Below are 22,831 nucleotides of genomic sequence, written 5' to 3'. Positions count from 1 at the left end.
TAATTTACAGTAGATTATCTTCTAAATTTTCATCTATACATTTTATGTTGTTGTTGTTGTTGTTGTTAAGACTGTTGTTCATTTAAAAAAATGGGGCAGCCTACATAAATTAGCTTGTGCAAATTTTATGCTAATCTTCATCTTCCTATGTACTTTTTGAAAGAGGCCCTCCTACTTAGGAGTGAGGCACTGTGAATCTAGTGGGACTTATCTCCCAAGGAAAGATGGCAGTGTTTGTCCAGATTTTCATTTACATGTATACATCAGCTTGAAACGACACACTCATGGCCAGCCATTCACTTGATTTCCTCAAAGATTCTTCTCCTCACCACCACCCCATTTAAATAATCGTCTAGCATTTGCTTCAGAGCGCAGTGCTAACCCATGTGACAAAGCAATGTAAGCCATTGGGTTGCTGAGTGTTTGTTTGTTTTGCAAAATCGCAAAACAAAATCAACAAGCCGTGTTTGAGCTATTTTTTATAGAAAAGCAGCAAAAGCGGCACTGCCAGAATCTAAATGGTACTTTGAAAGAAAAAAAAATAGTGTTATATATTGATAAATAAACTATGTCCCTAAGATGATTTGTACCATGCTGTGTTGTCATATTTCCTTTCTGACCGGAAAGAGGGGGTACTATAGAATTTAGCAGCCTACAAAATGCAAATAACATTTCCAATGCAGTTGACAAGGCAGATGAAATCAAGAGGGACACAGAGAATGAACAGACACAAAATGTTTCAAAAAGGAAGGGAAACTGAAAAAAAAATAATACAGTAAATTCAGTTTTCTGCTCCCACTAGCAGCATCATATCACCTCATGACTTTTGTATGAAAAACTGTCTTCTAGCCCTAAAGTGCATTAACTATGAGACAAAAGAAGAAATTATTAAAAACAGACTTTATCTCTTTGCAGTGAAGCTCCACATCTTTGTACCCCGAAGAAAAAAGCTTCTCCTGCTCCCCCCCCTTCCCCTTCCTTCCTCCCTTGGAACAAAACATACATTTAAAAGATGCTGACAGAAGGGTTTCGAAGTTCCATTGTTTCAGACACATATTCAGAAACAGCTGGAATGCTATAGACTCTTGTTGCTTGCTTTTGTAATGAAGAAAGTGCAAGTATGAGGAGAAGACTAAGTGGCCAGTCTCTCCCTGTCCTTTAGATACTGTATATTTTAAAAATAAAACAAATAAGTGGCTAAAATACTGACGCAACTTGCTGCTTCTCAGATTTCGCCCGATTTCAAAACTGTCTTGTCAACACTGCCTCCTAAATTAAAGAAGAAACTCCTTGCAGGCTTGATTCTATCTTTCCAATGAACATTTACAAAAATCCGGCTCACCCCACCTCCAAAGAAACATCGCATCCTTCTTTCTTTCTTTCTTTCTTTCTTTCTTTCTTTCTTTCTTTCTCTCTCTCTCTCTCTCTCTCTCTCTCTCTCTCTCTCTAACAACCTGCTTTGCAGAATGCAAAAAAAGGCAGTTTGCAAAAAAGAGAGCAAAACTTTTTAAACACATGGGGCTTTCAACTTGAATGCTAGACAAATATGTGGAGAGCAGGGTGACCTTTTCCTTATCTCCCCACTGACATGTTTAATCGCTTCCAAACAGAAAACACTATTTTCTGCCACCTCTTCCTGCAAACACCTCTAAAGCCTGTATGGATGGTAAACAGTTAATCTCCCAATATCCCCTGCTGCCTGCGAAAAATCAAGGAAACAATTGAGACATTGTCCAGCGAACAAGACTCCCAGGGACTGACATTTTTGTTTATGTCCCAGTTCTCAGCCTGTCAATTTTCACTACCACTAGTAAAGCCTGACTTGCACCAACATAGTCCACCCAGAGCTCAAAAGGCTTCACTTCATTTATTTTATTAAAGCCATGGTGTCTGTTTATGATTCTCTCTCTCTCTCTCTCTCTCTCTCTCTCTCTCCTCTCTCTCTCAACTGCTCCATCTCCTTTACTTTTTTGGAATATTGCCTATTAGGCTGGTGTTGCAACTCCTTCTTTCCAGAAGGCTGCCAAGGAAAGTAACAAAATATTTTTTAATACCAATGTTTGCAGGGCTTGCCAAGATGAGGGGAGGAAAAAAGTTCATGCTTTATTTATTTATTTTTAAATAGCACACAAACATTTAAAAATAAGCCTTGTGCAATTTTTTTTGGAACCCAAATCAAAGGAGCGTGTGAGGAAAACACTGGCGCGGCAAGGGGGGGGAATGAAAGCCACCCACGTGGGTCTACTCCATGAGGGCAAAGGAGAACCACACTGAAAAGTAGTAACAGAGAAGCCCTCAAGAGTAAAGCAGTACTTTCACCTGTTGCTCAGTGCTGAGTCGCTTCATTTTCAACCTGAGTTTCTACATATATTAGTGGTTCTAGGTCTGAAATTTCTCTCAGTCTCACATCATACCTTCCCCCTTCCTTCCCTTTGCCAAGACTGCAGTATATTTTTTTTTAACTCTCTCCCATTACTTTATCTCCATGAAAAGCACACACAGTGGTTACCAGCATTTCCTGTTTGCAGAATGTGCTTTAACTATATCACACCCTACACTGCTGTGATGGAATGCACAGCATATGGTATTGTGAAAGGGTTTACTGTTGAATAATGGCAGAAATGCAGTCCTGCTGGTTTATATCAAACCCTGTCATTCTCTTCACGGAGGTCTCTCCCTCTCTCTCTCTTAGCAATGAGGTACAACATGCACACAGCAACATTATACAGGCTTTATGGAGGGTGTTTTCAATGCAGGCATTCAGACTTCCATCGTCTGTAAGCAGCTTTTCGCATATTAGATACAATAAAATAGAGGGATACTTCGCACGTTGTGCATTAATTAACACACTGCTACTTCCTGCACTGTCCCTCCTATTTTTTTTTTTTTACTGTCTCTCCTATTTAATGCATGCATACACATGCGCACACAGCATGTGCTTGAAACATAAACATATTAACAGCTATATACCCCACTAATGGCTACAACAAATGGTGCCTTAACCAAGCTGGGCCCAGGACTTGGTCCATCCCACACAAGACTGTTGTCAGCATTAATATCTAAAACAATAGCTGTGAACTGCTAGTATTTGTGTCTTACAGCTAACCATGCATGCAGTCCTGGACATCTTCTTTTCACATGTGCAGGGCAGCTTTTCCCAACCTGGTGTATCCCAACTATTTTGGATTACAGCTCTAACCATGCCTAGGCAGAATGGCTGTGCTGGCTGCAGTTTATGGCAGCTGGGAACTAGGCTGGCAAGTGTCAGTATAGAGCTAGCTGAAAATTTTCAATGGTTAGAGGAAACAAAATGAATATATCCTATAAACATTTCTACTGTATTACTGTTTCATGCATTTTGGATTTAGGACTAGAGCCTTGTGAATCTTGGCTCAATTGAACCTTGAATGATCATGCCAAGTCCATGACTTGGGTAGTGCATCGAGAGATAATAACTTTACAGAAACATGTTACATATCAACCATTTGCCACTTCTGGACATTTTGTCTCATGTTGCGTGACGTTTGTGATTGTGAAATATTGGGAAAGCTTGAAATGCCTACTTGTGCCTAGATTCCCTAAGTATGGGGCAAAAATGTCAACGCAAAATACACCAGCCTTTTATTGTAAACCATAACCTTGCTTAATAGACCTTAATACTGCTCAAGTTGGGTTGAAAGTTCAATACCCTTAAAAGTAAAAAATATATAAATCAAGATTTCTGAGCTTGTTGAAAATATCCAAGTGCTAATAAGCCATTGCAACCAGGATGCTGCTACAAGTTCTTTCAGGATGGAAGTCTGGCAACTTGCTTCTGGGTGGCCCATTTAATAATCCCAAGTAGTGTGCCATAATTCGCTAAAACTGTGATAGCAAAGTACAACCGTGTAATGTTTGCCTTGTGCAAGTAGCAACATGCAATAACAGCAGGGCAGTTTGAATATGTAAGTACCTAGGAACAGGAATGTGACCTAATAACATAGAAGTGTCTAACAATACTTGTTAGTATTATGACGATAATGAAGGATAAACATATTACTACTATTGAGAGAGCTTAATAAGTCAAGAGGCCTTTCACTATCCAATTACCATGGAATATATAACCTCTGTAAACATGCAATATTGAGACCCAATTTACATATATTCTCATATATGAAAACTACAGGGAGATACACTGAATATGCACCAGAAAGTCCTAACTGGCAGTGGTTCTACAGTGCTTGCCTACTGCCTGTATACAAATATGCATTCCATACACCGTTGGATAGGCACCCTTTCTACAGAAAGGCCTATGTGGATGGATATTCAAAGGAATTTGCAGTGGGTTCTTGGGATTCTATCTAGAACTTTTCTTGTCCAGGCTCCAATACTCTGGTGACTGGAGGATTTTTCATCATAGTATTTTCCCAGATCATATGACCATGAACCCTGATGTTAGCAAGCCTGAAATACAATCCATTCTGGAGCCACCCTGGAGCGGCTAATCTACTTACTACTGTTATTTGCAACTGAAGACGACCACACAGTCAAAATGCATTTAAGAACTTTATAATGCTGTTGGTTATGTTCTTCTTGTGTCTTCACATTTTATTTCATTATATGTGATAATATATATGATTTTAAATTCTTTATGTAAAATAATATCAAGGGGGAAATTGCAATTTTAATGGTCTTGATACTGTACTTCAGTGGTCAGGAACTATTCTTTCTTTCCTTCTTTCTTTTTTATTCCTCTAGAATTTTTTTACCTAAAGTCCAGAATTAGAACATTTTTTAACACTTCTGTCAAAATATGGCTTTGAGACAAGAAAAGCCTTTTCCTGGACAACCTTATTATTTCCAATCTAATGGATTAGTGCTCAACAGTCTTTAGACATAGCCCATAAGCAAGTTGTTCACATCTAATTTAAATTTTACACTGAATCTTCTGAGCAGTGCTTTTATTCTCTCCTACAAATATGAAGGGACAGTAGAAACGTGAGATAAATACAGAGGGCAAAATGTCTGAAGAGCAACACAAAATGCCCACCCAAAGCTCCTGAACTGTATTCACCAAAGTAACATAATGAATTTATAGCAGCTTCAGCAAATAGTGATTCTAACTTCCTTGATAATATCAAAGATCTGCTGTTTTCTTTAGGTTGCTCCTGGACAGCTGTGGTAATTCTTTTTTAAAATTATTTTTAGGAACAGTACCCAAATCTTACTGCATCCTTACCTCACAAAGACACTGATTCAGCTTTTCCAGTTTATATTGGGCATCGTATTAAACACCTATTTCTTGAATTGGATTCAGCCAATGGGCAGACCATGGCTCAAATGTCAAATCTATAATTACTTAATTCCAATCTCTTTCACTATGTCAGATTACATTTAGTTTTAGTTTTAATTACAACTTGCCTGAAGTAGTCTTGTATCAGGCAGCCCAGCCAAGTCTCCCACACTGATTAGGCAACACTTGGGATGGAGCAGCCTCACACATCAACAACCAGAACACCACAGATCTTCACTATGAGCCAAGCAACAGTCCTTTACTAATGAGCCTAAATATTGCAGAATATCATTCCCAAGAGCTTCTAATAGTTGAAAATTATTCCCCACATCTTATTATTCCACAGAACCCTCTCCCCCCAAAAAATCTGTGAATAATTTCTGCTAACCACTTAGCAACCAAAAGACAATGCCATGGTGGGAATTGCAGAGTATTGCACAGTATTATGTAAGTTCCATTATCCTCCAAACATTTTGCAAATTCCCTTCCATTTGACAAAAAAAGTGCAATAAACACAGTTTTCAAGGCGAGACTGTTCCACCGGGCAAACAGAAAGGCTTGCACAGACAGAACTATCTCCTTCATACTACATTGAATTCCACCCTGTATGTTTACATTATATCATTGCTCAAACATCCATTGCTCATCTCATAGCTTAATCAAGAAGTTTTACATTTCACACTGACTGAAACCCAGGAACTAGGACATCAAAACAAACACATTGTTTTAGGAATCACTCCTTTACATATTGCTTGGAATGTACAGTTGGTTTTAAATGAAGTTTAGCTGAATAAACTCTAGCACAGTAGCTAAGTACTCCTGCAACGTTTATGTATACACTGATTCATTCAGGCTTTTTCCATCAGTGACTTTCAATCTTAGGGTATGAATGAAGATTACCAAAATGCCAAGGTTCTGGAATGCCCAAGGCCATGCCTTCTAAGGCAATGCAATTACACTGAACAACAGTGTAATCTGATAGAAGACGTGAACTCTTAACAGATGGTAGGAAGCATACATTCAACAGCTGTACTTGGTTTGTCTTTTCAAGACTTTACATGGCAGTGTCTATTCTTTGCAAAACACTCTGATATCCTAGACTTATCATTCAGCAGAAGATTACAGAGAGATGCAACGACTTGGTGTTCTTTTCTTCTGCTTCTACTTTTTTTAAAGAAGGCAGATGCCTTATTATGTGTTAACAATCCATATCCTAAGTGTTTTGGATTTCTGTTTGTCAGTTTAACTCATTGATCCAAGTTCCATATTATAATATGTGAAATAACACCTGAGCTACATGGAATGAAATCCCCTCCTACCTGTTGCTTCCCAAGGATTCAGCAAGCTACTGAATGCTGTAAATAAGAGTGTGAATAAATAGTGAAATATTACCAGTCACATTTAGCCATGTAACACTTATTTCCAAGTTACTACAAATAATGCCATGTTGGCTGACAATGTAAGCACTGAAAGAAGAGGAGATTGGTTTCCGTTGCAGTGCACCAGTTAAAGCATGCTAAAGTAATTAGTGATTATTAAAAGTTGTAATTTCAGTTCTCTCTGAAGATTAAACTGTATATAGAGATGTCTGAAGCTCGTCATAAGGAATATTAAGATGGGTTGTGGCCCAGTGTTAGGGTATCTGTTTTGCATGCAGAAGGTGCCAAGATCAATTCCTGGCATAGCCAGAGAGGGCAGGAAATGCCCCCTGTCTGAAACCATGAAAAGCCATTGCCAGTCATTGTGGACAATACCAAGAAGGATAAACTAATAGTCAGATTCTGTATAATGCTTATGTGTTCCTATGAGGGCAACTGTCATTAGGTTGTAGCCACTGGGGATGAACAGCAGAACAAGAGGGGTAGACAGTCATATCTCTAAGGCTAGGACAGCCAGAGTGGTGCCCTTCAAACGTTGTTAGACTCCAACTCCCATCAAGCATGGCCAATGTCATGGGTAATGGGTGTTACAGTCCAACATCTGAAGGGCACTGTGCTGGCTACCTCTGCTCTAGATGAGCCACAGTTTAGCAGCCAGGAATGAGCGTCAATATTGTGTTCTTCCTCATCACCCTTCCTTCAGTCAGTTCTTGCATCCTCTTAATCTATATTCTTCTTTATTGCACTTTCAATGTCCTAGGCTTTCATTTTGCCTTGCTAGGCATCTGGATTTTCATACAATTATTCCTAATAACTGCTAAAGAATTTTTGTGGAAATACTCCAAAGCCTTCCTAGTCAGCGTATGATGAAAACCTGGCTATTCCAGCATACATCCAAGGCACACCATCACCACTGATACTGCAACTTTGTGATGCTTGTGCACCTCCACACTAGCTTGTCTGCACTGCCAGTGGACAAAATGGGAGGAGTAATTATTATTTATTACAAATTTTATACTCCCTAAGGATCGAGTCCTACCTCCAATTCTAACATATGACTGCACCGACTTTGACAGTGGTACAAGTGAAAAATAAAGCAAAACACCAAACCACTCACAGAACTCAAGGGAGACCAAAAAACTTCTGTCCCCTCCTTCTCCCATCACATTCCTCTGATCACAGTGCAGTAGGAACCTATAAACATGAAGCAGGGAGACCATAACTTGGATGTTAAGCAACGTCACCTTGAGGCCTCATATTGTGCATGCTTAGAGCATACAGAGGTGAACACTGGTGACAGGAACTATAGAGAAGGGTGAATTGAACAAAAACAAAGTACTTGGCATGAATAGGTGCAAAATAAAGATGTAGAATAAATACTTAAAGACTTACACTTGTCTGCCTAAAACCCTGACATGTACTCTGCTTCAGGATGCCTGACACAAACATCCAGCACCCGCCTGCACTCCACTTGTACAACTAAAGATGCAAGGACAGACCCTGTTTCACAGATAAGAAAGGCTGCTACAAAGTATAAGTGTTTCAAGGATTCAACCTAATCACTGAGAATGTTGTTTCCCATACTGGAGACACACGGCTGAGTATGTGTTACCATGCAGGTATGCTCTCCGTTGGTGAATACCAGACTGTTTACCCTAATCATTGCTACTATTGCCCAAACACATTTGAATACTTCTGGCTTGCTGGATACATGGGAAAGAAGAAACAGTCACTGTGCATGTATGTTGGCTATGCAAAAATATTCTGAAGCAGGATGAGGCATTATTTCAACTCAATCCTCATATAAACTATCACCTTGAGAATATATCATTGAGTCACCAGATGGTTCCTTCCACTGCCAAAAGGTAGCACAATAAGTTGCAGGAATTGCTGCAAATGCTTATCTCTGAAGATACGCACTTCTGAAATAAATACACAGATAAAATTCAACAATGAAGACCAGTCATGAATGGGATGATGCTTGCCATTTATCTTGCTTAGAAAACAGACCCTTCACTTTTCAGCAGTTATTTGTTATTTTGGGTACTGATTCTGGAACAAAGTCCAACCTCCCTTACTCCCATCAGCCTAGAAACGTTTAACCTTAAAGTGTGCACTTTATCTCCGGGCAGAAGCATGGTCCCATTGTGAGACACTCAACACACACAGGGATGTAGTGAAGTACCATATGAAAGCAGTCATTTACTCCCCCAAGAATGGTGGCTATGAAGCAAAATGCCAAACAGGCAACATGGGCCTTCCCTTTCTGTTCATGCAGATGCATACTGAAAGATAAGACCCACATGTACCATTTTCCACATTTACCCTGGCCTTGCCCTCATCTGTGTCCTGATGTCATTTGCATATTCAGGGGGCATAAACATGCATTTCATTAACATCCACTTAAATAATATCATGTGCAGTTTATAATTCACAAGGGTTAACTTGGGCCAAACGCCTTAGTAGAACAGTTCCATTGTGACTCATGTTGAAGCAATAATAGTTATCACATCCAGTATTCATAAAGGGCTACAAAGCTATTCCAAATGTCTATATGCCAAAATCTGCCCTTTTGCAACGCATGCTAATACCCAGCCCTCCTTGACCTCATATTATGCAGCATTCTTCGTTGTAAGGAATGAAATGAAACATGCACAAACCCTTCCCTTTGTAGTACCACAGGATTCTGGTAGGATTTCAACATGCAGCCTGTGTGCAAAGATGGTAGCTTTGAAGACCCTGGGAAGAAGAAAGGACTGAAACAGGTACACATGCTGCATGAAATTCAAGAATAGCTGGGAGGGGGGGCATTAGTTGGGTGGCATGACTCTCCATAGTAAACTTTTGAGGACAGGAGCCTGAAAAAGGGGGGGAGGCAGAAATATCAATTTTTCTGCTTTACATTTTGCAGAAGCTGACAGTGCTGCAAACCTTTCACCAGTAAACGGATATAAGACCCAAAATAATAGTGTCTGGCTGTAAAATGCGGGGGGCGGGGAGCAGACGCATGTCTTACTTCCTTCAAATCCCTCCTCAAAACTCACATTTCCATGAAGGCTTTGTGCCACCGTACCTTACACCACCATCCCCTGCACACCTACTCAGAGTCTTTCTCAGGTAAGTAGATAAAGGACTCCAGCCACAGCATATAACTAAGCTAAGGTACATGTAATTGAAACAATTGCACACTGATTTTCTATTTACCACTGCTGCCACTTCTCTCCTTTTCCTCTATTGTTTATTCTATGTTTAAATTTAGATTGCAGGGCCCTTAGGGCAGGGAACTGTCCTCTCATAAACTGTTAAGTGCCATGCACACTGATGGTGCTGAATAAATGCATAATAAAAGAACGGATATGCACAAAGAACTTAGTCAGGCAGCAAGATATCTGTGATGGTCTGTATATCCATATTAGTAGTATAAATTTGGGTACATCTCCTATACTAGTCCCAATAAAAAGAAGCACAAGTGCAGCAGTCAGTTATCTATCTACATGCTGGCATTTCTATGGGCTCTTAAGTCACCCAACACATGAGCAGCGCTGTCAGATTTGACAGTGGTGTTGGGAGGGGTAAGTGACCCCTTGGCCAGAGTAGAAAGTCAGAGGGAAGTTTAATGGGGGATCCTTTCAGCCCCCACCCCATCCACAAATCTTGTGATAACGGCTGCTGACAAGATCACCACCAATGCTGAATCTCTCTTGTTTTGTAGGTGCCGTTCTAATTCAGTGTTGGCACACTTTGGCACCAGCAGAAGACACATGGCAATTATGGTTATACATCTAAACCTAGTCTCCTATGGCAAAAGAACCTGCTAGTGGCACCAACCCCCCTCGGGGTCTATTTTCCCAAAATTCAGCTGCAGTGGAAGTGCTGTATCAGTGTTAGAAAACAGTAATGAGGCTCTATGTTTATAAGCAAAGATACAGTTACTCAGCTGTTCTTCCAATCCAGAAAATCAGCCTGCTGTGGACAGGATTTTATTAGGTAAGTCTAGGGCTTTGTAGCTGCTGGTGCACCAGCCATAACCACTCCTGCCCCAAGGTAACCTATCCAGTGTTATTCCCCTCAGGGCTGCCTAGTTCAGTGCTTTGCATGGGAGCTGCCTTTGAAGACTTATCCAGTTTTTTTAGCCTGGATGCTACGCCCATCTCTAGAGGCCCTCAACTTAGGCTGGTGACAATTGGACTGTGGGCTTTTGCAGCTATTGTGCTCCAACATGTGGAACGCTCTCCACAAGGAAGCTCGCTTAAACTTGAACCTAATCTCCCATCTTGGCTGTGAGTCCTGGAAGACCTGCTCTTTGCCCCATAGGCCCTTTTCCGTGGGGCACTGACTGACTACAGTTACAAAAGCTGGGGCTGCTGAAAAGGAGGAGGGGACAGAGGGTGAAGAAAAATCTGTGAGTGACGGGGAGCCCTTGTCCCATTCTCTGGACCCACTTGAAAGCTCCTTAAATTTGCAGAGCCTGGAGCTGGGTGTGGAGAGTGAAGCTGAACAAGACACAGATATGGGCAGCCTGAGGAAGTGCCATCCGCTTCGGCCTGCCCATAAAAAACAAGTCTAGAGTGAGAGACTAGGAACTCTTCTCATTGTGAAACTTGGGGGGGGGGGTTGTTTGGACCCTGGGTGAGAGGGAGGGTATGTCAGAAGGAAAATGAACTGAGGTAGGGTGTGTGTGTGTGTGTGTGTGTGTGTGTGTAACTTTGCATTAATGTAACTTTTTTATGTAACTGTACTTTTGTAATATTTTAAGTTTTCTGTTGTTGCTTCGGTTTTCTATATACCACTAAGAGATATTTTTTAATATAGTTAGTGGTGTAGAAATTAAATAATCAATCAATTCTTTTGACAGCTGGCAAATATCCTTTTACTCGCCTATGTCTTCCACCATACCATCTTTTATTTTATTTATTCTTAGTCCTCCAAACAGTTCTTACTGTTCCTTCTGTGTTTTATTTTTATGCAAGTTTCCTACTGTGTATTAAATATTGTTTAAAACTGTTGAGAACCACATAAAGGGTGATGCACAAATGGTTTTAAAATAAATACGCTGCAAAAATAAATATGCTGTCAAAATGTCGTGTGATTTTTCTCAGAGTCACCTTTCCCCCAAAGAGCAAAAGTTTATTTAGTCCATCCCTTCCCTCGAATTTGAGAATGACTCTACACATTTTCACATTCACTGCTTATATCATTCGATTTTTAGGACTTGGAAGAGCCGTGTTTCTATAGTCAGGGGAGAACTGTCTCAAAATGGGCTATATGTGTACCTTGCTGCACAATCAACATCTTACTAGGAGCTGATAAATTGTTGTACTTCTAACTAAAAGGGTTTGGACAATATGGAACACACACAGTTGGTGCATATAGGAACTGAATGCAAAACCCAAGGGAAATAAAACATTTCAAAGTAGTAACTCCATCCTCTTGCAACTATTGCAGCTGTGGCCAAACTTTCTATCACTATCCTGGTCGAAACTTAAGAAAACAGTGAACGTTCAGATAAAATTGCCTTGTGGTCCAAATTCAGCTCATGACTTTGAATACTGTGCAAAGATTCCTATGGTGAAAATCGATAGGTTAATATATTGAGAACAGAGAGATTTCAGAAACTTTTGTCCTAAGTTACTCCTGCCCTCTTGCATTTTCAAAGCAAGATTTCCCTCTCCTTGAGCAAAAACATACACGTAATTATAGATCTTCTATAGCACCATAGTACTTTTTTCCCGAGGTTCCAACCTAGTTTATGAATGTGCTCATTACACAATGAAAAGTCAGGACAGTTGCTCACTATAAACTCACCTCAAGGTAAAATTTACATTGACTTCAAAAGTCTTGCCTCCGGGAGGGAGGGAGGGAATCAGATGAATTTCTGAAGAGTTTCCGTTTTATAAGCTGTGTGTGTTACCAAAATACCACTATTTTTGGCATGGCATGATTTTTTGCCAGGTACAAAGGAACTTAAATGTAAGTCTTTGTATAGCAAAAATACAGAAGTATGTCTTGGGAATGGTCTTAGCACTCTAATCCTGTGATCTTGCCCAAGCACTTTGAGCAAGAATATATTCTCATAAGAAAAACTAGAGCACTTTAAAAAGGGAGGGGGAGAAAAAACACTACAAATGGTCTAATATGCCTCTTGCTCACACAAGAGTAGAATCCAACTAAATTCAGTTGGATATACTGCACAATCCTGCCCATATCTGCTCAGAATTCAGATTTATTGAACTCAATGGGGCTTAGTCTCTGGTGAATAGAATTAGGATTGAAGCCTTACTTCCTAAAAAAAAAGAGGCTGAGGGTTGCAGCTTAATCTTACTAGGTTGAATTCAGACTTAGCTGAACTACTGAAACCAATGCGAAAGCCAGCCATGTTCAACGAAGTTCAAAACTTGCTGCTTCTGAACAAACATGACTCATTACAGAGAATAAAAATTTTAATTTAAGAGGTACAGTATATAAAGTCAGGGTATTTTGTCCCCCCCCCCTTTTTTTCATTATTTCAGCACAGGCAAGCAGTAATTTAAAATTTTCTTAAACAGTAGATATTTCAGATAATGTTTGCAGTCCCTCGATTCTCAAACCATCTAGCTCCAGTTCTGATTTAATTGATACAAGTGTGAAGTAAATTGCTACTATTAGAGGTTCTCCCCCCACCCCACAAAGTCCATTTAACAAATGCGTTTAAGGGAATGGCAGAAGAATACCAGCTCACTGAAAGGTTATAGGTATTCTAGAAATGGGGGAGGTTGCTTATTTGAATATGCCACATTCAGTGCGCTCAATAGGGAACAAAAATGGTAATGACATTTTCATTGAACAGAATATAGAGTCTTACAAGGTAAAATAGCAAGTATTCCTGATGCCACCCAATATTATCAATAAGCAACAACTGCTGGTACCAAAACAAAAAACAAAACCTACACACACTATTATATACCATTATAGATGTTATAATAAATCATAATTTAGCTGTAAGTGTTTAACTCCCATTTATACCTTAGATTTTTATCATGGAAATCATTGTAAATGTATGAATTGTAATTAAAAGGTGGAAAATTAGCTGTGTGAGGTGAAATTAAGGACTTTGTAAATGAACAAGCCGCTTTAAAAGGTTAACAGGTGTCCAATAAAATATAAAAAATTTATGGCCTACTTTGATTCACCTAAACCTTTGTTTTCTTGAAGTGGGTTTCTCTTCCATTTTTATTTTATGAATAGTGTGATAAGAATGTGGGAATTATGGTTGTAGTGTGAACAAGCTGTTTCATGAAGCTTTTTGAAGTATTTAAAGAAACTATTCCTACAAGTAGGCTTCATGTTGTAACTTTGGTAGCTATCTTAAGCACGCTTTGGTCAAGGAAGAGCTTTCCTTAAATACTACCACAACAGGTTTATAAAACTGATCCAGAATTTTTAAAATGTCATTCTGTCACCTCCATGCGCACGCACATACATACACACACCTCTGCCTACAAAAATAGAAACCATCCTTAATTATTTTCAGACTGAAATTAATTTTCCATTCAGATACAGTGTGGCTGCATATCAATTTCTCATGCTAAGAAAAGCGGAGCTCATTAAAAAAAGAAAATTAACATTCTCTGCAGCCCAAATTCCTTGTGTTCTGAATCTGAATTAATAAAAAAGAAACACACAAATAAGAAGCTTGCTTATGAAATGTCCCTTTTCTTCAGTAAAACTGTGTTTCAAACAATCATCATAAGCCCAGTTTGAAGATCAACAGTTATGACCAGTGGTTTTCTTTGTGACAGCACTCACCAGTACTGAGTATCACCATCTCTCTTTTTTGCTGCCCGTGGCGGCCATTTTGTGCTGGCACCCATGGGTCTTTTATAAAAAATGAGTACAGTGGTACCTTGGTTTGCACACATATTGGTTTGCATACGTTTTGGATTACAAACACGTCAAACCTGGAAGTGCATGTCCAAGTTTGCAACCTTTTTTTGGATTACAACCTTCCCCCCCTTTTTTTTTGGATTATGAACAAAAAAAAATTGGAGGCCCCATTACAACCTGTTTTGGTTTACAAATGGACCTCTGGAACGGATTATGGTTGTAAACCAAGGTACCAGTGTACTGGCCCTCTCACTTTATACCAAAAAAAGCACTCGTTCCTTAATAAGATAACTTAATACACTTTTATAAGTGGTACAAAGGGAAAAAATGTATTTAACTTGATGGATATTTCAAAGAGCAAGAACTGAGAATTTATCCCCACTATTTCATAATGTGTTTAACTGGAGAAGGCAAAAAGTGACAAGCAATACTCATTAAACCCGTTCCTCTTTCCCCTCCACCAAAGAAACAGAGACACAGAAACAAAAGTAGTGCATCTTCGTTTACTTACAACAATGTGTGCTGGAGATGGAGACCTAGCATCCTTGAGGGCTTGCCTACTCTGTAGGCTCCCTGCCTGAACATCAAGCAGTGGCCATTTCATCTGCAGGTACTGGATGGAGGAAACAAAAATGGGGGAAAGGAAAAATGAGTTCAGAAAAGAAAGGCAACTTTAAAAATAAAATAAAAGCAAACACATATTAGGAACGTGGGGAAGTAAGTGAAACTAAAATGCATGCAACAAAAATAAAGTAAAAGCCCCACAGAAATACTTTATTGGGTTTGTGTTGAACAAAAATGGAGTGTACAGACATTTCCAAGGTGTTTACTAAAAGGGGAATAAAAGGGCAAACACAATGTTCTGTTTCATATGCCAATCGCTATGGTAAATCCGGAAAGAAAAATTATGCAGAGGACGGAAGGAATAAACAGGGCAACGCATCGTTACCACAATTGCAGGAATAGAAATATCCGTGAATCCCAGAACAGAAAAAAGTAACTTTAAAACTGCACATTAACGTTGAAAAATCTGGCATTAAAGCTGATAAACCAAGTAGGGAATGGCTGAAAAGCTACTGCCAGAATATATGCCTTCTAAAAGTTAAACAATTTATTTTTTTTGCGGGGGCAGGGGGCGGGCAAATACATAACATGGGTTCCCTCCCATACTCTTATTACAATCCCATTCCAGACATACAGTCTCATGAGTTATGAAACAAAGCTTTTTATGTTAATTCTGAAATTACATTTTCTACATTTCTGAAATTACACCACTGAGAGTGGGGTGGAGAAGGAGGCAGGGTGCAAACCAACCAACAGTAGCACCAGATTGGCTCCACCAGTGTGTCTGCACCACACTGCCCGCCCCACTGCCTTTCCCCTCTCCCTCACAGTAAGCCACCCACCTGCCGGGGATAGTGGACTCTGCCCAACCCAACAAGTTGCTTTTGCCTAATGGACTACCATAGCTACAAACATTTTATAAATAGACTAATTCACTTTAAACCTCTATATTTATATAGCCTTTTCATATCAAAGTAATGAATGATTTCATATCAAAGAATGAATGACATAGTCATATTTGGCAGGTGGGTGTACTAGATATTTACTTACATAAATTTTGGCTTCCCACTCTTTCTGGTATCAATTATTGTGGTTTTTATGTTCCTCACACCAGCTTTCCCTCATACCTGAAGAAACTTGGGGCTGGTACTTCCTTGAGCATGCCACACAAGCAAGTACAACTATTTCTCAAACTCAAACAAGTCATGGTTTAACTTTCTAAGCACACTTCCTCTGTTCTAAAGAAGGGCACAGACCAATAATTGACTGTTCAGAACATTGCTTTTTCTCATCCTGTTTCTGACTGGGACCAGCAAATCTCGCAAGACCCGGACAATAGGGGGGCTCTCCTGATGCTCTCATTACATATCTTTAGATGCCAGGCAAAAACATTCCACTTCAACCAGGCCTTTGGTTATCAAACACTGTTTGTCCTTTTAGATGTGGGGGTATTGCTTGTTGTTGTTGTTTTATACATAATATGTTTCTATGTTGTATATGCCTGGGGATCTTTGGATGAAGGGCAGTAAATAAATTTATTAAATAATAATAAATTCATCATTGTGCTCTTCCAGTCATTACATCTGTGAAAGCATCTCAGCTAGCCAGGAACCATTATCACCCTATCATTTATGTGGGACTCTCCCTCCAGGAGCCAGTTTCAGGGAGGGTTATACAGGGAGGAAAGCCCCATTGGGCAAGCGGAAGTTCTTGTGCAGGTCTTCTGCTGATGGGGTTATGTTAGGTGAATCCTGCCCAATGTATCCAAATACAGGAAACAGGTTTCCATAAACATCCTCAAGCAAGATCTGCAACTTTGACTCATTCCCTCCAGCTGCCCTGTCATGGTAATAAAATTGCAATCTGGGCCAGGAACCCAGGCCCTAGTAAAGTGTGTCCTTCTCTACTCCTTCATGCAAGACAACATCTATGATAGGCAGTATAGTGCTATTTTCAAAGTGTAGGTTTCAATTTTTGAAACCCACTTTAAAATCCCTCCTCTGGACCATTCCATGCATTATGCACATGCCAACGCCCATCCATCACAGAGGTGCAGCGTGTCAGAATCAGCTAAAGCTCTGCATCAAGAATATGAATGGTGGTAACAGTCCTACATCTGACACACATACATTCAAAGCTGATATTTTTCATTTGAAACATCACAAATATATCCCTAAAATTGTAATGAGAGAAGGGGCTCTCATCTGCAAAGCACAACAGATAGTCTTGAAGAAGCCCCCAACCCCAACCAACCCCCCTGTGTTAGTGTTAGGCTAAAAAAACTGCCCACGAAAGAAGGGGTGGGTGGGTGGGCATGGCAATGTGGCAAAATAAAATGAAAACAGATTAGAACAGAGAAAATAGACACATGGATTCTCCAAATATTTGTATTGTCAATAGGTCAGCATCACTTATAACAATGATCACACCCACAGTGTTGTATCTGCATGCTGCTCTCTTCAAAAGACAGCCGTGACTTGAGTTCTGTTAGTCTAGCAGAGCACTTTCCTCCTTGTCCATCAGCACAAGTTATAAAAGATAGTCGGTTGGAGAACATGTGTCCCCATGACGTACAAGCAACCGCTTTGCATAAGTCACTAGATTGCCCGTGAAACTGAGACTCCGTAAACAATCCTGTTCACAATGCACAAGCAGGAATAGGGTACAGCTCACTCCCTCCAACAATAGCAGCCAAGGCTTATTCTCGTTACTGAGGTCACTAGATAGGATTCGGGATACACAGGAAGCAGGTCCTGCTGAGAAAGAATGTGCTGAATTTACCTAGTCACTTTTCAGCACAAGCTCCAGTGAGGCTTCACAACTGACCTTTACTGGGAGAACGGGGGGGGGGGGGAGAGAGAACCACCTCACACATAAATACTTAGCACTAGCAGGATAATGATAGTCTGGACTCTGTTCTCCAGTTGCTAGATTTTCATATGTGGGCCTTCCTTCCTATTGGCAGCAGTCACTGCAGAGTGAAGTGGTATAGCCCAGCAACTAATACATAATGAATAACTACTGATCATGTGTTTGAGCTCTGACGAGAATGGCTGTTAAAATCCTTGCTTAGGTTACCACAAGCATCAGGTTTAATGCTGGTTTAAGGAGTGCAAAACATTTTGTTACTACACAGAGGCTAACCTTTTGTTTAAGAACAAGTACAGTGGTACCTCGGGTTACATACGCTTCAGGTTACAGACTCTGCTAACCCAGAAATAGTACCTCAGGTTAAGAACTTTGCTTCAGGATGAGAACAGAAATCGTGTGGCGGTGGCGCGGCAGCAGCGGGAGGCCCCATTAGCTAAAGTGGTGCTTCAGGTTAAGAACAGTTTCAGGTTAAGAACGGACCTCCAGAATGAATTAAGTACGTAACCAGAGGTACCACTGTAATTTAGCAATGCTGCTCAATGCAATATATATTTATTGGGAGTCGTAGCCAAAAACTATTATCAAAAATAGAGGCCCAGTTCCCTCACTTGCAGTTTGGAGACTATCTAATCATATCAGATTCTAAACATAATTGCAGCAACCAAAAGGGATCTGGTTACAGATAGGTAGCCGTGTTGGTCTGCCATAGTCAAAACAAAAAAAAAATTTCCTTCCAGTAGCACCTTAAAGACCAACTAAGTTAGTTCTTGGTATGAGCTTTCGTGTGCATGCACACACTGTTATCTGAAGAAGTGTGCATGCACACGAAAGCTCATACCAAAAGGGATCTCACACTCTTCCTTATACATTTTAACTGCAGTCTTTTTTTGCTAGGATTCCCCCGCTCCCTCCCAAATATTAAATGCCAATTTAAAAAACCTTTCTAAAAGGTGCCATTTTTCTTCTTTTGTAGTCAGTCTTTGGAAACAAGTAGAGAGAGTGTGCTGGTAGGAAGATGTCAGTAGGGGGACTGTGCCGGGGGGGGGGGGGGTCAAATCACTGTACCAAACGATAATTCAGATTCTGCTACAAGACTCAAACCAGATTAAATATTTAATTTTTTTATCAAATTTGGAAAAGATTTTAGCTTCTTCTGCTAAATTTATTCTGAGTTTGCTCATTTGCTCATTATCTATGTAGCAAACTGAAGCCCACATCTCAAATCACTTGAAAATTTGCTACCGAGATTTCACCAAGCATTGGTTACACACTTCTAAACTTATCTTTAAAAGCTTAAGGACCTGAAGAATGTTTCTGTTTAAGAGGAAAACCTGAAAGTCTCAAAGTGTGAAAATCTCTACCAATACTATTCTGACATTAAAAGGTGTGATCTCAAATTATGTAGAACTATGCCTTAAAAAATCAATGCGTGTTATTAGCAATAAGGATGGTATTAATAGCAACTGATATTATGCTGATACATAAACCATCGGGTAAACGAACTCAATCAAAGACTGGAATACTGTACAGCAATCAATGAAGTAACCTCCAAGTGAAGGTTACTATGGAACACAAACAAAAAGAAGACCTGAAAAAGCTGTCTTCATCAAAATTTTAAAAAAACTATGCTGCTTGCTAAAATGATTCTCCAGCAATATTCTCCAGAAAGCCTTTTTTTGTAAAGACACTATCACAGGCCCAAAAGACCCACTGAAGCTCACCTTTTTACATACCACTTCACTGCTGCTTGTATTCCCATCACCAGAAACTGTTGTACCTGCTTTGCAGCCTATTTTCTTCCAAATAACACCAACACTGTATAGTCAATAGGTTTCAGCTAACAACAAACCCAGTTCAGAGGAAAGGCTCTGTTCTCACTCTGTGTTAGCTCTGCCCTCAGTGGAGTAATCACACAGCTAAAGCTGATTGGTTATGTGAAAATATCTACTGCTTGTAAGAAGGGGGCTATACTGAACGTGCACAAAAATGGTGTCAAAGCTGCAGCCAACAGGGACTTCAAACACACTTTCAATGGAATTGTATCACCACCACTGCCTGAATGACAGGAACAGGGGCCAGTAGTCACCTGAATGTGTGAGAAGGACCACCTTTTCTTTGCAGTATACCTACCACCTGCAGAGAGAGAGAGAGAGAGAGAGACCCAAAAGCTTGGTGAAAGGGGGTGCATTTTATGAGCGAATAAATTTGTGAATCCCTCAATCCCTACCCCCTGGTTTTAGCTCATCCCTAATAAAAAGATCCAGCTCTATTGATAAAAGAATAAAACGTTTGTTTCGTTCAACAGCTTCAAGCTTGCCTCAAAGTCTCCCAGCCCAGGAATTGTCATGGCCATAATACAATATTAATGTGGTGGCTTATAATTCTTATTTTACATAAAAGCTTCATTGTGTGCCAAATCCAATCTCCACAGGCTACCTGAGCCCCAGATTTTTACGAGTCTACATTTCAGCGCTGCGAGTCTACAATACACATAATTTTCAATTATGTTAGGGCAGGGCAGGATCACTGCCTATATAACATTACTGGTTGGAGGAAATGAGACTCAGTCCTACTGCCGAGTGAGCTAACTCAATCCAGATGGTGAGAGAGTGAGAAAGAGAAAGCACTGCTATGGAATTATGTAGCAGCGCTCCAGCCCACAGCAACTCTTGCACAATGGAATGAACTGCCAAGTAATTGCCCCACCATCCACACACAATGCTTTAAGGTATTAGTTTGGAAACTAAAGAAGGGATGGTTCTTTTGGCAGAGGAAGACTTGCATCACAGCACTTACACAGCATATATTAGAAGGGGAATGCGTAATTGCCTTCTCGGGTTTACTATTGCAGAATTATGCAACTAATCAGAGGGGTCTCTCTCTCTCTCTGTCTCTGTCTCTCTCTCTCTCTGTGTGTGTCTCTCTCTCTCTCTCTCTGATAGTGTTTTGTTTGTTTTTTAGAGTTTTGGGGGGGTTTTGTCCCATTACTAGAGAGTGGTAAATCCTTTCCTTCCTCCTACATGAAACAGCAGGAAATGCTATTCTTTCAGACTCAAATACAAATGTGAGCCAGGAGTCCCTTCAACTTGCAAGTGTCTGCAAAAGGAGAAGGTGAAGGGAGGAGGGGGCGAGATATTTCCTTCACGGGATCCCAACTTTGTGTCTATATCATACAGTAAAGAGAGAATCCAAATACTCTGTTCTATAAAAATTCTGTAATTTCTTGTCTTTTCCAGCCTTACTTCTATTTGACAGGAAATATTATGTTCCAACAAACTGGTGTAATATTAAAAACAGGGGGGAAATGTATATAGGTTCTGATGTCCCATTTTAAAGCTGAAATATTAATATAGATATACTGGCCAGAAGTTCAATATTGATTTAAAAGGATGATCTAGCAATAGATCATTATTGCTTCTTCTGTTTTTGAGAGAGAGGAAGAGAGAACTCCAAATCTTTTAAGGCTCCTACTGTCTGTGCAAAATATTATAATGTGTGGCTGGCTAGAATCCGTGCACAGGGGGTGGGTGAGGAGAAACACAACACACTCTTGAAAGGCTGTTAAATTGTCATCACAAGGGGGAAAGCAAACACCTCAAATGGCAAAGGATAGGGCTTTTTAAAAAGTGGAGAGGGAGGAGGAAATGTATCTTGGGTCCTGCAAGAAAGCAGATGTTATCAACCATCTTATTGCTACACTGACATTTGAAATGAGGCACAGCCCAAGGCAGAAAGCTAAAGCACTTCTAGAGAAAATATCTGGTAATGGCAATATGGCTAAGTGGAGCAAAATCCTGTTCAGGGAGACTAGGAACAGCAGACTTGGGGGAAAGGGGGGGGGCAAACACGAAGACCTTTTCAAAGTTGCAAACTCAAGCATTTAGTCAACTAAATGCTTGCAATTATCAGAAATTTGGATAATTAAGGATATAATAATGGGTTAAGTGTAGATATGGAAATGCAGAAGAATTTGGTATATATAAGGAACCAGAAGTAGAAATGAAGGGAAGATGAAAGATTTTAAGAATCTCACAAGATATAGTGTTGAAAGGATAAATGTACATATGGGGAAAGGGGGGGACTTGTTTTTGATGTTATTTGTGGAATTATTACTTATTGTTGAAAGAAGAAAATAAAATAAAATAAATTTACCAAAAAACAAAGTTGCAAACTTAAACTCCTGCCACTATGCTCTACCTCGTGACTGTCAGGAAAATTATGATACAGTATCAGAAAAACCAAGACCTAAGATATTTATAGCACCACTTTCCTTACGTCCTTACTCCTTTTGTTTTTGATGTTAAGAGGTATTTTCTTGACATAATATACTAAAAACTCACTTAGTTCAATAGATGGAAGAATCTAGTTCTAGAAGATAATATTTGCCATTGGAAAGTTTTCCCACAGCTAGGCCCAGTCTTGGGGGAACAAGACATTACCAAGGAAAAACACAAACACACTGAACACAGAAATGTCTATTCCACCCAATAATCTGCAGTCATCACTATATTAATCCTATGGAACAGATATGACAATGGAAATATAGAGCAGTTGCTAAGCTTATTCAGAGGCTCCCAACACTATATTATAGAGATCCAACAACAGAATTTGTTCATTGCCACTAATCTATCTCACCACCTAACCCCGAAATCAATCGCCTTTCAATGATTTGCACTACATTCTCTACAATGTGTACTGAATGTACAGCTAAATCATCCACTTGGAAAGCTACTGTAAACCACTGGTAGATTACCAATCCACTACCGACAGATCTAGACATGTTTTTCTGTCATAATCCTTAAATACAACCAAGATTTTCCAAGTGAATGTAATGCATTTATTTTTTAAAGTTTAGAATGTCAGCTTCATTCACAAAAATGTG

At 39.8% G+C, this 22,831-nt stretch overlaps 1 protein-coding gene across 41 annotated transcripts in view; it reads right to left on the bottom strand.

The window, feature by feature from the left end:
* Nucleotides 1-22,831, bottom strand: part of TCF7L2 (transcription factor 7 like 2) — a 202,305-nt gene that overhangs the window by 110,004 nt on the left and 69,470 nt on the right. For all 41 annotated transcript variants that reach the window (XM_083616615.1, XM_083616611.1, XM_083616612.1 and 38 more), the window contains one exon: nt 15,026-15,127. In XM_083616615.1, the coding sequence (XP_083472741.1) occupies nt 15,026-15,127 (102 nt within the window). The remainder of the gene's footprint in view (nt 1-15,025; nt 15,128-22,831) is intronic.

This window comes from Podarcis filfolensis (assembly GCF_964270895.1).
Source record: "Podarcis filfolensis genome assembly, chromosome: 5".
Lineage (NCBI taxonomy): Eukaryota > Metazoa > Chordata > Lepidosauria > Squamata > Lacertidae > Podarcis > Podarcis filfolensis.
Note: the sequence above shows the minus strand (reverse complement) of the source record. Positions and strands in the feature narration are given on the sequence as shown.